Genomic DNA, 14,545 nt, shown 5'->3' with positions numbered 1-14,545 from the left:
GCAAGGCAATGCAACACAACCAAGGATCATATACTAATTAGATATTGCACACATCCATCCTCAAAACCCGGTGCCTACGTTACCCACAATGCAAATGTAAAAAAAAAAAATGGTGGCACGGAAAAAAAGAGAGAAAAGAGAGACAAGAGATACAAGATATTACCTTTTTCTAAAGAAATTTGTTTGAATATCGAGCCAAACTCTTTTTCTGTTTTAACTGGACATCTGAAGATAATCCGATTTTTGGTGTGTGTGTGTGTGTGTGTGTGTGTGTGTGTGTGTGTGTGTGTGTGTGTGTGTGTGTGTGTGTGTGTGTGTGTGTGTGTGTGTGTGTGTGTGTGTGTGTGTGTGTGTGTGTGTGTGTTTCTTTGTCAAAACTATACTGTGGCTACTGGGCCACGGTTAAATAGCCAGTGGTTGATTAGGCCACAGCCACTGTTTTCTTTTTTGCTTCGGACGTGCATAAAGTTGCATTTTGGCAAGTAGATCCCAACATGATCAATGAAAAGGTATAAAATATAATGACATTTTTATTTGATAATCTTAAGGATTAACATTTAATGTAATATGTAAAACATTCTTCTTGCATTTAGTTTGTGTTTAAGTGTAATGTTAGAAACAGGCAATTCTGCTGGTGTTTAAAAAACATAACATTCATTTATGTATTTACTGATTATCCTGGTGATATGAAAGATAGTGTATCATACCTTATATATTGCTTGTTAAAGAGCATTTTTTTCCCATTCAGATTGAAAAAAATGTGACAGAGGAACAACTATGTCTGCCACGTAACAATATTGGCAGTTATTACTACTGACAAATGTTAAAGGTTTTTATCCTGGTGAAAAAAATAGATATGGTCAGTTATGAAAAAGTGTGGACTTCAAAGCTGGTCTGAGGTTGTTCACAGTGACACATGCTCTATGGTTTTTGTAGATATCTGGAAAGACAGAGGTATGTGTGTGCGTTTGCGCGTATAGAGCTCAACAGTGCCCTCCCCCACACACAAACACTTGGCTTGGTTACAGAAGTGTTTTTCCCAGTTCAATATGTCCAATGATGTTTTTTGGAACTGCTTATATACCTGGCTTATACCTTAAGCCTGGAGCCAAGCCAACTAGCTACGAGTAGTGCTGTCAGTTAAACCCGTTATTAACGTAAAACCCTTTTAACATTTAATTTTTTTATTGCAAGATTAACGTTCTTTTTGGCCTAGTAAACATAGTTTTTTCACATGCTGTTGTAACAACTAGTAACGTTACCACACCGGATCTAGCTAGACTTGAAACAAAAGAACAGGCACGCAAAATGTATGGAGTTTTTACTTCCGGAACCTCACTGTTGAGCTGTATACCGTGTGCAGGAGAGAGATTGTTACTGAGATGGGCTCGCTCTGCAATACAGTTTACGTCAGTATTGAGTTTGGTACGGTCAGTCAAAAAATACTTGAAAGTTTCTTGTGAATCTAAGGGTTTTGGTAGTTGGGAAATCAAATTATATGCTGTTTATTTACTAAGTGTATTGAACTGTAACACTCCGTTCATTCCTGTTTTACAGTGTTGTGAGAGGTAGACGTCTGAGGTGTAGTTAGTAGAGAGGAAACCTGAGAGCCTTCGGAGGCAGTAGAGTATTGTAGCATTAATCTAACCTGGACTTAGCTCACCGTGTACATCTCTGGGGGCCGAGTGTTCAGATTTTTCAATTGACTTGTACTGCCATGTTATTGGCATCTAACTTTCTTTGATAAAGCAAAGTGAGTATTCATATGTCTCTGTGTGGGGAGGTTTCACAGATGGCTGTTCTTAAAAAAAAAAAGATTATTTTTTGGGCATTTAATGACAGGACAACTGAAGGGAAAGAGATAGAAGGGGTGACATGTATCAAAGGGCCGCAGGTTGAAGTTGAACCTGTGCCCACTGTGACTTGGAGTAAACCTCTCTATGGGCAACTACCAACTGAGAATCTATCCGGATATCCGAGCGCCCACAGATGGCTGTTGTATGTTGTATGTCTAGAATGTTCTTCTCAATAGTGTCAAAATCTCATTTGCATCTTCCTGTTTATTATTAGTCATTTAATGATATGCATATGATTTTGCACTTAATAAATGTTTAAATGGAATTACATGCCTGATTTTGTGTTTGTGTTTGATATTACAAAGTAAAAATGTACACATTCAACTATACTTAGATGCAGGTGCATTGGAAAATGGCACCTCATTCTTGAAATGGAAGATCCCGAACTACTTCACTCATCCTCTAACTGGAAGTACTTTATGAAGGATGTCGTCACATGTTCCCCTTTTCACGTCATGTATTTGATCTTGTATCATTGTGGGCTAGCCTATGTGGGTAAAACATCACATTTACTAAAACAGATAAGTGAACATGAAAGCTTAGGGCGGCTGTGGCTCAGTGGTAGAGCAGTTGCCTGCCAATCGCAAGGTTGGTGGTTCGATCCCCGCCCCTGCAGTCATTGTCGAAGTGTCCCTGGGCAAGACACTGAACCCCGAGTTGCCCCCGGTGCTGCGCATCGGAGTGTGAATGTGTGTGAATGTTTATCTGATGAGCAGGTGGCACCTTGTACGGCAGCCCCAGCCACTGTGTGTGAATGTTCCCTGTAGATGTAGAAGCGCTTTGAGCAGTTGTTAAGACTGGAAAAGCGCTATATAAATACAGCACATTTATTAAGGAGAAATGACTCATCTTAATGACTTCAAACATGACGTTTCAACAGTCATATTCATGGCCATATTTCATGGAAATTGAAAAGGTATCGTGCACACCCATGCAGGCTCAGTCCTCGCCAGGGTTTGAATCCGACACGAGGCCCTTTGCTGCATGTCATTCCCCTCTCTCTCCCCCATTTCCTGTCTCTCTTCAGCTATTCTAATAAAGAAAAAAACCTTACAAATCTTAGAAAAAATAAGTTTACAAGATGCTTAATCTGTATACTTTAACTTCCACTGTTTTGAATGATGAGATGCTGTGGCATGTTTTTATTTAATGACCTTTGGGTAATGTATGATACATTTTTAAGTGATTTACGAGATTGCATAACTTTGAATGATTGTTTTCGATTAATTTAGAATGCAAACTTTTTTTGTAAGTAGTAATAAGTAAGAGTTGTGTGGAGCCACTATGCATGCTGTTCCTTAAAATGTGATGAAATTGATATTATTGCGCTAATGCCACGTTTGATTATTGAGAGACGCTCCTACAGATCAATAACAGTAATCGTCCCATACCTGTGTACACAGACTGGGCGGAGAAATATGTCCTCCCGACGACCATGCAACGTTTTGTTTTTTTGGGTCAAAATGTAAACTATTTTACAACGTTTTGGACATCGTATTCAGAAACAATGTTTTTGTCACTTTGTTACAACGTTTTTTTCTGCATCGTTTGACAATTTTGTGTGTTTTCCCCCACGTTTTTGAAGCTTTTCCTGACATTTTTGTCACTTTTTTAAACGTTCTTTTACATTAAAAAAAATTTCAATGCTATGAAATTAAATAAAACTTGTGAAGAGCGTTGTAGGGAGCCATCAATATTATTTCATATGAACACTTGGTTGAAAGAAATCTAAATTTCTGATATAGAAACTTTTTGAAAATGGGTGAAATTTGACCCGAGGACAACAGGAGGGTTAAATCATTGTTGTAATAACTCTTGACAAAGGTCCAGAAGGGTTGAAATATAAGTGTCTTCAATAAATGGTGATGCTGAGCAAGAGTAGAGAAGTGGATCTTCCTTTATTCCCCAAGTCTGGTTGTGTTTGAAGGTCCCATGACAGTGTGCTCTTTTGATACTTTTATATAGGTGCAAGGTGCCAAAGGTGCCAAAAACATATAATACCATTTAATATGGTGGTGGTGGTACAGCTACATTATAAACTGAAAAATATGGATTATCTGTTTTTGGCAGAATGCCAGAATTAGAAATGAATTAAGGACTAATGTGAGACAAGAGACTTTCTCTCATGCTTGAATTGAATTGAAAAGTCCACTGGACATTTGCTGATATCATGGAGAATTCCGCATGAGTCCTGGAACTGCACTACACAAGGTAAAACCACATATTTGGTTTATGAAGTCTAACCTGTTGTGTTAGTTATATGTGGTACCAGCTTGCCTTGCTGTCATCTGGTTTTGGGGATATTAATATTAAATGATGCATAAAAGTTGTGTGGTTGAGAGTGGCTTACTTGGTGTATATTTTTAATGAGCTGTTGGCTTTAAGGATACAATAATCATAATAATAAATTGAATTTGTATAGCGCTTTTCAAGGACGAAAAGTCTCTTTAGGTAGAAAACAAAAACAAGGCTGAACAAAACAAAGATCCACAAAAAAAGATTCAGGCATAGATGAAAAGGGGGGCATGGGGCTACAGATAGGCCGGGGTGAAGAGATGGGTCTTAAGGCGGAACTGGAAGTTGGTGAGGGACTCAGAGGTGTGGCTCTCTTGTGGGAGGGAGTTCCAGAGCCTGGGAGCTGCCCTGGAGAAGGCTCTGTCCCCAAAGCTGCGGACGATGGACTTCGTTGTTGAGATATAGGGGAATGAATTTGTTTTCCTGTTAGTGTTCAGGTCAATCTTACTGAGATACATAGGCCATGTGTCTTATTGCTCCTCTCCCTTCGTGCTGTTTGCTCGTTGCAGTGGCTGGACATAGTTAGCGTCTTGTTTTTGTTTCACCTGGAGTTAATTGTCAGAGATAACTTTTATAGTACTCACAGAGTAGTCCTTGTCACCAATGTGGCATGGTATACATCCCGGTTATACTTTACTTATAGGTATCTACGTAAGAGTGACATGACACTGTCATGAACGTGTCATAATCATTATAAACAACCTTTATGACATAACGCTTCTTTAAGTAAGTGTCATTTAGTTTTGTCATGACAAGTTATGGTTAGGGTTCATGTGTCATGACAGTGTCATGTGTTTTTGTCACTCTTATGTGAATACCTTCAAGTAAAGTGTTGCATACCCACACTTGCTGTCATTGACATGAGCTCATCCCGTCACTAACTCACTAGCTTTGTGCGACAGGTTAATGCATGAAAAGTGCTGTATAGATAAAGTCTGATTGATTGATTGATGATACTTTAATAAAACGATGTATTCACTGCGCTAAATATATTTGTCAGCCCCTGTCAGGACATTTCTGCATGCATGTGTGAGTTTGTAGGTTCAATAAAAACTGAATACAGGACAAGGCTTGTGTTACCTTAAGCAAAGACAACTTTATTAATGCTCAGGTAGCAAAATGATGTCTAAAATAACATTTGAAACATCTAAACACAAAGTAAACCATTCTGTTGAAAAGTTTCTTGTGTATAAAGAGGTAAAGCTTGGATACATCAAGAAACGTGTTGTCTGCAAACACTCTCCATCTCTTATATCCTATACTAACAACAGCATGCAGTCATTAAGGATATTCAGTTCCAACTAAATCCAGTGCCGTCTAAAAACTCATTGGATTCTCATCCCAAATTACATTACGATTGATCATAAATAATTTATTATATTGAAATCTTCCATGCGAGTAAACAAAGGACAATAGCTTTGGAGGTCTCAAACACATCAAGGGGGTACAAGGGAGACCTAGGATCTATGAAAATATATTTGACAGATATACAGATTGAGACAAAAAAAATATAATAAATACATTTACACCTATCTATACACATATGTACATATGTACCAATTATTTAGAAATCTCCTTGACAAGGGGCCTCTTTTTAAAATGTGAGTGCCTCTGTTTGTTAGTTTGGTTAGTTTCAAAGACATGGTGCCCTATGTTTAGGTTAACATAATGAATAGCAGCACAGAATGTATTGAACCAAATAATCTGTAGCATCAATTGTTAAATGGTAAAGTGCATGATACAGATATTTTGCAGATATTTTGTATGTATGATAAACTGAAAACAACGCCCTGGGTTATAAAGATTGTGTTAGAACATTAAAGGAAGATTAATGCCTTGTAGCCAGTGATGCTAGCATAATGTATGGTATAGGCTAGAGTAAATATCTGTATCTGAGTCACCCTACCAAACATGAGCAGTAGGAAGCATGTGGCTAATCTAACAGTTATAAAGACAGAGCGCATGTAAGTCACATCCCCACTGAAGGGGGAAAAAAACTCTCCGCTATCCATTTACTTGTATTGCGCAAATGGGACTCCTGTTTTATCTGTTAGGAAGCAACAGAAAAAAATCCTCAAAGCTGTAATGTGGTGATATTCACTACCAAAAATGTTAAGAACCCATAACTTGAGTTTTTATAAGCTTCCCACCTGCAAAACTGAGCTTTTTTGAAGAAAAAAAAGTAGATACAGATGTTAGAAATTAGCAGAGAGAATGGGGAGACTGTGGATTCCTAAGCTAACGTTATGTCTGACATTACGTGTGTTAGCTTAACCTACAGACGTATAGTTAGGCTAGAACTAACATTTGGATATTTGACTTGATTACAAAATGCTTTAGCTAACTTAGAGACGTATAGTTAGGCAAAAGCTGACATTTGGATATTTTACTTGATAACAAAATGCTTTAGCTAACTCAGAGACGTATAGTTAGGCTAAACTGACATTTGGATGTTTGACTTGAAAACAAAATGCTTTAGCTAACTTAGAGACTTATAGTTAGGCTAAAACTGACATTTGGACTGCTTTACAAAACTGCTTGGTGCAAAGACATAACGTTAGCTTAGCGTCAACATCCCACTGTCTCCACATTCTTCCTGCTGATTCCTCATGTATCCACTTTTGACTTCATAAGAGCTCAGTTTTTCAGGACGGCAACTTAGAAAAACGTATGTCATGGGTTATTTACCCTTGGTAGTGAATAACACCACACAGCAGCTTTTGGGAACTTTTACTGTTGTTTGCTAGCAGATGAAAAAAATGTTGCGCCTGTGAGCACCCACAGAGGAAAACATAAATCGGCACCTATGTTTTGTCTCCCAAATAGAACGCAGGACAAGGCGGTGGGGACGGGCCATTTTGTCAGTATCAATCACTCAATAGAGGACCAGATTTCATACACTATCATCATTGATGATTTTGCATTAAGGTCAGGTTTTAGTTTTAGTTTGGGATTTCTGTTCTTAGTGCAAAAGTGTAATAATCAGATTCTCTTTAGTGTGTTTTCACATTTGTGTAATGAAGGATTTGTGCTATTTACAATATTTATTCTATATTTTATCTCTCTGGTCTTGATACATTTTTTTATACATGATTATATATATTTTGATTAAAACAACATAAGTGATAGAGAAAATCATATTTCTCAATTGCACAAAATCCTTCATTAAAAAAATTTGAAAATCACACTTAAGAGAATCCAGTTATTTAACTATTGCAATTACAGGAAACACACTTTTTAAGGTGCACAATCTCCATCTCCAAAATTGACAAAAGACAATGAACACAATTCTGCTCAAAGTATGACAGTAAGTTATCAGAACTTAAAATAAATACATGACGCATGTGCTCTGTCTCTATTGGTTCGAGCCAGGAATGCTACAGTACACATGCATAAAGATCCACTTCTTAATGTCATTCAAATCACCAACTGTTGATGTTATGAAACCAAACTTTGAACAGTTATTTCCAAAGTACCAACAGTCATCAGCATGTTGGGATTTAGAAGAGACACACTTTATTTCATTGGTCCCATGGCTTCCTAACAATTTCATTAAATGAAATGATATGCCAGTGTAAATTCTCAAGAAGGTCCTTTAACTATGTAATTTGGAACAATTCTAGTTAATTTGAAGACAGAGCTCAGTTTGTAAACTTTCAATTAATATTTGCTCCTAACCGAAAGAGTCTTTAAGGCAGTGCACAGCAGGTCAGATGAATTCGCAAACATGTAAACCTTAAAATTCAGGATTAGTTACTTGGATTTAAGAGATATCTGTCTGGTTTTCCATTCATTAATATATCAGCAGTTCTTTCAGAGAATTTATGGAAGCCCATGTTTTCCTGATGTTGAGAGTTGTAGGGCTCCGTTTGTTAACAACAGTCCTGTTTTGATTGTTTGTAGAGTGATATATACATAGTTCCATGAATAATGCTGTAACAGTGCCACATTTTGACAGACATTATCGACAATATGAATGCATCATGTTAAAATCTATTATAAATTCTTCTTTGATCTTTAAAGCAGCATATTTACACATCCGTAAGCTCATAGTTATTGCATTACACAAGATTCAAAACACATTTAAACCCTGTTTTCCGGTCATAGCACAGAGTACTCTACCTGTGTCTCTAAAATAATTAAATATGGTTGATATACAGTATATAAACAAAAAAAACAAGTATTTGTACATTCGAAATACTTTCAGATTTTATATTTTACATTTCTGATCAATAAATTAAAAGTGTCCCTGAAACAAATCAGGCTTAGTTGTGTATTTTCGCAATTGTCAAAAGTGTTTGTCATTTCTGTGTTGGAAGTCTTTGAGGAATAGTGTGACTTCCCTGGCGTTGTGCCTCGACTCCTGTAGCGGAATAAAAATTCCCCCGTAGGGATTCACGAACCACGTTGTACATGCTCTAAAAACTAGTAGGAATACCTATCTCAATTTACCACAAACCTACCATATCTGGACAAATCTAGACATTAGGTATTACAAAATACAAACAACTCCTGGATAAAAAAAAGAAGTCAAACCCCCAGACCTTAACTTTTGGGATAAAGCTGGGATAAAAGTCTGATGCTTCATATTGCATCTTTACTCTACTCCTACGAAACTACCGCTTCATTAAAATCTTAATTCCTTTGTAAGGACATAAAATCCATTCAACACAGAGGATATACCTCGTCCCCAGTTTTTTTAAGTGCCACCACTGTTATTATTCTATTTGGATGAGAAAAAAGCAGCAGCTCATTATTTTATGTCCCCTAGGTGGGAGCAAACACTATGAGACCTCGCCACAACAATAACCCAAAACATAACATTGCTTCCTTAAACCTTAACATTATAATTTAATTTAGACCTGCTTCATTTTACAAGGAAGCTATCCTTATAATCAGCACGCATTGGGAGGCAAAACACTCAGTCTCCAAGTGAAGCTAGTATAAGCTCTTCAGTGCAAGTTTGAATTCTTTAACACATACACATACACACACACACACACACACACACACACACACACACACATACACACAACAACAATCAAGTTCATTAAGGAATTCAACAAAACACTCAGAGAAAATTGTGATTGTTTGGACACGAGTGGTCTTCTGAAAAAGATCTTAGGTGTAGATTTCCTCAACCATCCATAAAAATAAAATCCGGCTGGGTCTTTAGTGACCTCCAGAGGAGAAATGTGCGTATGACATGAATAAATAATAAATATGACATCTGGGGGGGTATTTACAAAGGTGTACTATTTACAGAAAGAAAAGAAAAGACCTTTCCATAAAGCAAATTCGTTTCCAGTACAAAACATAGAAGCTACAGGTGTGATGCTATTGAATTTCCTTTATAAAAAGGTGACTGAATAATGCCCTGGTTTTGTCAAGGGGGGGAAGGGGGGGGTTCACGTATATATATATTTTTTACCCTAAGTTGTGTAGCTGTATGTCTTAAAATGTTCTAAAAAAAAAAAACACTTAAGTATGCCCACATGATGGGAATCTAATTAGTCCTCAGAAAGGGCGTACGAAAAAATATGCTCATCTGCATAACAGATCTAACTTTTGCCTGAAGAATTGTGCTAATGAAATAAATCAGGGTACGATTTGCTGGAGGGGGGGTGTTAGTGGGGGTGGGATCCCTACCTCACAAAATGGAAAAAAATGTATGACTAAGGGGGGGCTCAGAGTGATCAATGCTAAGTCACCAATAGACCTTATATTATATACTTAAAATAGAAGGATTTTAAAATAAAGTAAAGCGCTGTAATGTGAACACAGTGCCGTAGAATAATAAAATCTGAGCGGCAGCGGCTGGTTGTATTTAGCTTCTACAGAGCTCCAGGACGCTGGCTTCCAGCAGCAGGTGTTTAGCTGCCAATAAGTGACTGGAGGCCGGCTACAGGCACCACCAGATGAGGGCTCGTTTCAGGAATCGTGGTAGTGGAGCTACCCAGAAAAAAGTGGGCTTCATGCCGCGATGACAGTTAACTTTAGGCACCCAAACATCTAGTTAAGTTTAGGAAAAAAATCTTGGATTGGATTAAAACACACAAACAAGCGTTTCCTGGGTGAAATAAAAAAAGATTCACGGCAAAGTAAATTTTGCGCTTTGGCTTGAAAGTGCTGTTTTATGTTGACACCACATTGTGCTATTTCACATGAGAATATTTTATAATGCCGTGCATATGGTGCAAGTGTTTTGGCATGGCTGGCCTAGTGACATCCATGGTATTGAAAGGGGGGGATTTAATTCTTGCGTTTCATGTTTTGTATACTCAAACCCCCCCTTCCCCGGCTTTTTTTCCAAATCGTACCCTGGTTGTAAGGTTTCAACAACATTATCTGTATCACAGAGCTAACCTACACCCTCCCACCCAGTTACATCATTGCTTTTATAGTTATTACTCTCAACTAGTAGATCTAAAAGACCTGCCTTTCCTCTCAGGAAAGGTTAGCAGCTAGAAAATATGACTACTTTCACACCTAAATACGGGGAAATTCAAAAGAAAAGGTCCTCACGTCAGAAGAAAGCAGTAGTCGGACAGAGAGTTTTTGTTGTTGTGGCTGCTGTCCTCAGTGCTGTCCTGTGTGACGGTTTGTAACAAGTCAGTCATTTTTATCTCTGCTCCTGAAACTTAATCCTGCCCTCTGATTGATCGTGAGCAAACATCTGAGCAGCTCCATATTGCACCGAGCAGAAAGACAGGCATCAGAAAAAGAGTAGCAGATTGGGACGTCTTCTCATAGACAGTGGGTTTGCAAATAATTATTCAGATTGATACTTTCAGGTTCTCGTTCAATGGTCGGAGACCACCCTCTATTTAATACTTCACTTTGCTTGGAATTCCTTGCAAACATCATTTTCAATGTGTGTGTGCGTGTGTGTGGGTTTGTCCCTGTGTGTGTCTGTGTGTGTCCGTGTGTCTCATTCATCCCGGCAAGTTGGCAGGTTGACAAAGGTGAAGATGTTGTACTCGATGAGGCAGGAGAAACACAGGAAGACGGAGTAGAGGAGGAGACACATGAAACCCAGGCGCTTGTCCAAAGTCCACTTGTTTAGGTGAACTCCCAGGACCTGGACATACAGACAGTCAGACAGACAGGCAGGCAGGAAGACGGACAGACGGACAGGGAGACAGAAAGAGCGACGGACAGAGACAGACAGAAAGACAAGACAGACAGATAGACAGAGATACAGACAGAGAGATGGACGGACAGAGACACAGACAGGGAGATGGACGGACAGACAGAGAGACAGACAGAGAGACAGATAGACAGACAGACGGACAGAGAGAGAGACAGACAGGGATGTGGGTGGAGAAACAGGCAGGCAAACAGATCAATAGACAGATTGAGAAAAACAGAAATTGGTAAGAGGAATTAGTGAGTAGTAGGGATGTAATCATGCTGATAAATCCGTTATTAATCAATACCTGTGCAAATATAACAACCGGTGGAGATTTTTTTTTAAATGAATCGGAATGTTGCAATTTTAAACTGCCTATTTTACTTTTGATTTCACTTGTTTGACTTCAGACATCACTACATCTTCTCAGTTTCTTTATTTAAATATTTGAATGTGAAATTTGTTTTAAAAAACTAGAATGAATAGAATTACAATTAGAATTTTTCATTTAATTTGTTATCTGCACTTATTAAAAGAGCAACTGAAATTGCATTTAGTACAATTTCCTCAGTGTCACTTTTGATAAGATGACACATCTGTTGTTTTGCTGTTTATATAAATGAAGAAATATTTTTCAGTCATTTTTCCGTAGCTCTTTTTGTAAATAAATCGTAAGAAGAGAGTGTGTTACATCCCTACTAATAAGACATGCCGTTGTATATACTCACAGTCGTAAACACAGACGCCAGCAGGAGCCCCACAGAGAAGATCAGTCCTTTACTGTTTAGTTTTATCTACAACAAGATCATATGTGGGCCATTAGTACTACATCACTTTGAAGTAGAAAAAGAACAAAACAAACTTTTGGAATGATCTTGAATAAATATATTTAACATTTTGTTAATTAAAAAAAAAGTTTTTGCAAAATCAATGCATGCCCACATGAAGGGAAGCTCTGTAAAGCAGAGGCGAGCTGCAGATTCTCTGACAGTGTAGTGTTGGGACAACGCCACATGCAACACCTCTGAATATGCACATTAACTTTTCATTTCAAAACTCATTGCGAGGAAACGGAAAAGTAGTCCCCCCTCAAGGCCGTGACCACTGCCGATGAAGTTAGAACGTTGTGTAAAGCGTAAATAAAAACAGAATACAATGATTTACAAATCCTTTTCAACCTATGTTAAATTGAATACACTAGAAAGAAAGGCTTTTAATCTGGCATGAGAACTGTATGTTGTCTCTGTGCGGTGATGCATTCTGTCTATTTATTATTTAATGTCAATGTATAACACTTTGGTCAAACTGGTTGTTTTAAATGTGCTTTAGAAATAAAGTTTGATTGATTGATTGAATGTTTGAACTGATAAACTTTATTCGTTTTTTAAAATTCACTCATTCTGAATTTGATGCCCACAGCACGTTCCAAAAAAGCTGGGACATGGGCCTGTTTACCACTGTGTTACATCACCTTTCCTTTTAACAACACTCAATAAGCATTTGGGAACTGAGGACACTCATTGTTAGCCTTAGCCTAACGTTATGCCTCCTCTCTTGGTTTTCGGTCTTAACCACGGTAACCGTGGTTAAGACCACCGCTCCCTCACTTGGGCGAGAGTTTACATTAGAGACGCAAAAAGAGGAGAAAAATTTGATTTGAAAAAACAAATCCATATAGGCTGCTAAGTGTAAAAATCTTATCTTGTAAAAACAAATAATGCCTTGAGGAGTGAGTGTCTTGAGGCAATTAATTGTTGACTATTGGAATAATCGAAAAAACAAAATCAACAAATTAGTCAACTACCAAAATAATCATTAGTTGCAGCCCTACTATAGAGCTCAACAGTGACCCCCACTTTTTTGGCTGCTCTGGTTCCAGAAGTGTTTTTCCCTGTTCAATATCTCCATTATGACATGCTTATATCCAGAGTTTTGAGCCTGGAACCCTGCCAACCAGCTACGAGATAAATCGTGACATTAAATATTGGATTTGCTGCAAATTAGCATTTTGAAAACAACCAAAAAGAAAGAACAGAAACGATCATTAACTTTAATAGTAACATTTCCACTGTAACCGTAACTGTTTTTCTTAAAACAAGGTTGATTGCACGTGTGTGTTGCTATAAATAATGATAGTGTGTTCCATTTACCGAAAGCTGGAGCTGTGAACGACATCACACCCGAGTTGAATGCTTTCCATTTACAAGTCATATTTTTCATTGTGGGCTTGGCTCTAGCCAGGTTAGCTATTGTTAGCAATACCAGTTAATAACAACTAGCTACAGATAGACGATGGCCAGGACTGTGTGTACGGCTGATTTAGTGAGATACAAATAACCCGGAAGTGCTAATAAACTGTATGTTACTACTGCTTTCACTACTGTTGATGCACAGAGCATCCATGTTGGATTTTGACCTCGTGGTACTGCAAGGTTGTCTGATTTCCCAACCCGGGAATCTGAGTTCAGTAGTAGGGGGCGTGTTTCTGACTTTGACCTCAGACCTGCGAGAACAAATGGAACGTACTAAGTTTCTACTGCTGAGCTATAACCAGCTATGCTTGACTCATTACAGGGGTGTGACCATCACAGAACTTTGGTATTTAGCTAGTTTCACCAGGCCAAAACGTTTTTTAGTTTCTGTTTTACATCAAGGAGTGTGCCACTTACATCTGAGCCATAGTTGATAGCCAGCGTCTGTAAGGCCCAGGGGAGACCAAGTCCCACCAAGATGTCAAACACGTTACTGCCGATGGAGTTGGACACCGCCATGTCGCCCATTCCTGGACAAAGAAAGCAGGAGAGACAGATGGAACAGGACAGGAGAAGAAAGACAGCATGAAAGGAAAAGTGAGTGTGTGGGCTACAAGGAGACAGGAAGTGACGCTGTGGGTGTGTGTGTTTGCGCGCGCGATACGTTTGGAACAGAGGTAGGTGGATATGGGTGAGATCAGTGGAGCTAGCTGTCTGTCTGACGTCATACAGAAACAACGAAGTGGGATCGCTAAACTGCGGTGGCAAGTGTGTGTCTCCCAGCAAGCAGGCAGACAGAGACGTTTAAATATTTGATGACAGAAGTAATAATAAACCCAGATGAAAGGATTGTGGAAGGGACCCTGTTGGGCTGTCGTCCCTCACCACCCCCACATTCTTTTACAGTCTCACCACAGGGACGGAAGAGGGACAGCAGAAAAAGATGAAGTGGCTACACACACACACACACACACACACACACACACACACACACACACACACACACACCC

General features: G+C 38.5%; 1 protein-coding gene across 2 annotated transcripts in view; it reads right to left on the bottom strand.

The window, feature by feature from the left end:
* Positions 1-309: 309 nt before the first annotated feature.
* slc24a3 (solute carrier family 24 member 3) overlaps positions 310-14,545 on the bottom strand; it is a 128,088-nt gene continuing 113,852 nt past the window's right edge. Inside the window, exons 15-18 of one of the 2 annotated variants that reach the window (XM_034899258.1) lie at positions 13,953-14,065; positions 12,012-12,077; positions 11,076-11,232; positions 310-364 (exon numbers count right to left, since the gene is read on the bottom strand). In XM_034899258.1, the coding sequence (XP_034755149.1) occupies positions 11,083-11,232; positions 12,012-12,077; positions 13,953-14,065 (329 nt within the window). In that variant the 3' untranslated portion in view covers positions 310-364; positions 11,076-11,082. Of the gene's footprint in view, positions 365-10,907; positions 11,233-12,011; positions 12,078-13,952; positions 14,066-14,545 lie in introns of those variants that run through there. The other variant, XM_034899257.1, reaches the window with a different exon arrangement.

Source organism: Etheostoma cragini, chromosome 17, assembly GCF_013103735.1.
Source record: "Etheostoma cragini isolate CJK2018 chromosome 17, CSU_Ecrag_1.0, whole genome shotgun sequence".
NCBI classification, from domain to species: domain Eukaryota; kingdom Metazoa; phylum Chordata; class Actinopteri; order Perciformes; family Percidae; genus Etheostoma; species Etheostoma cragini.
Note: the sequence above shows the minus strand (reverse complement) of the source record. Positions and strands in the feature narration are given on the sequence as shown.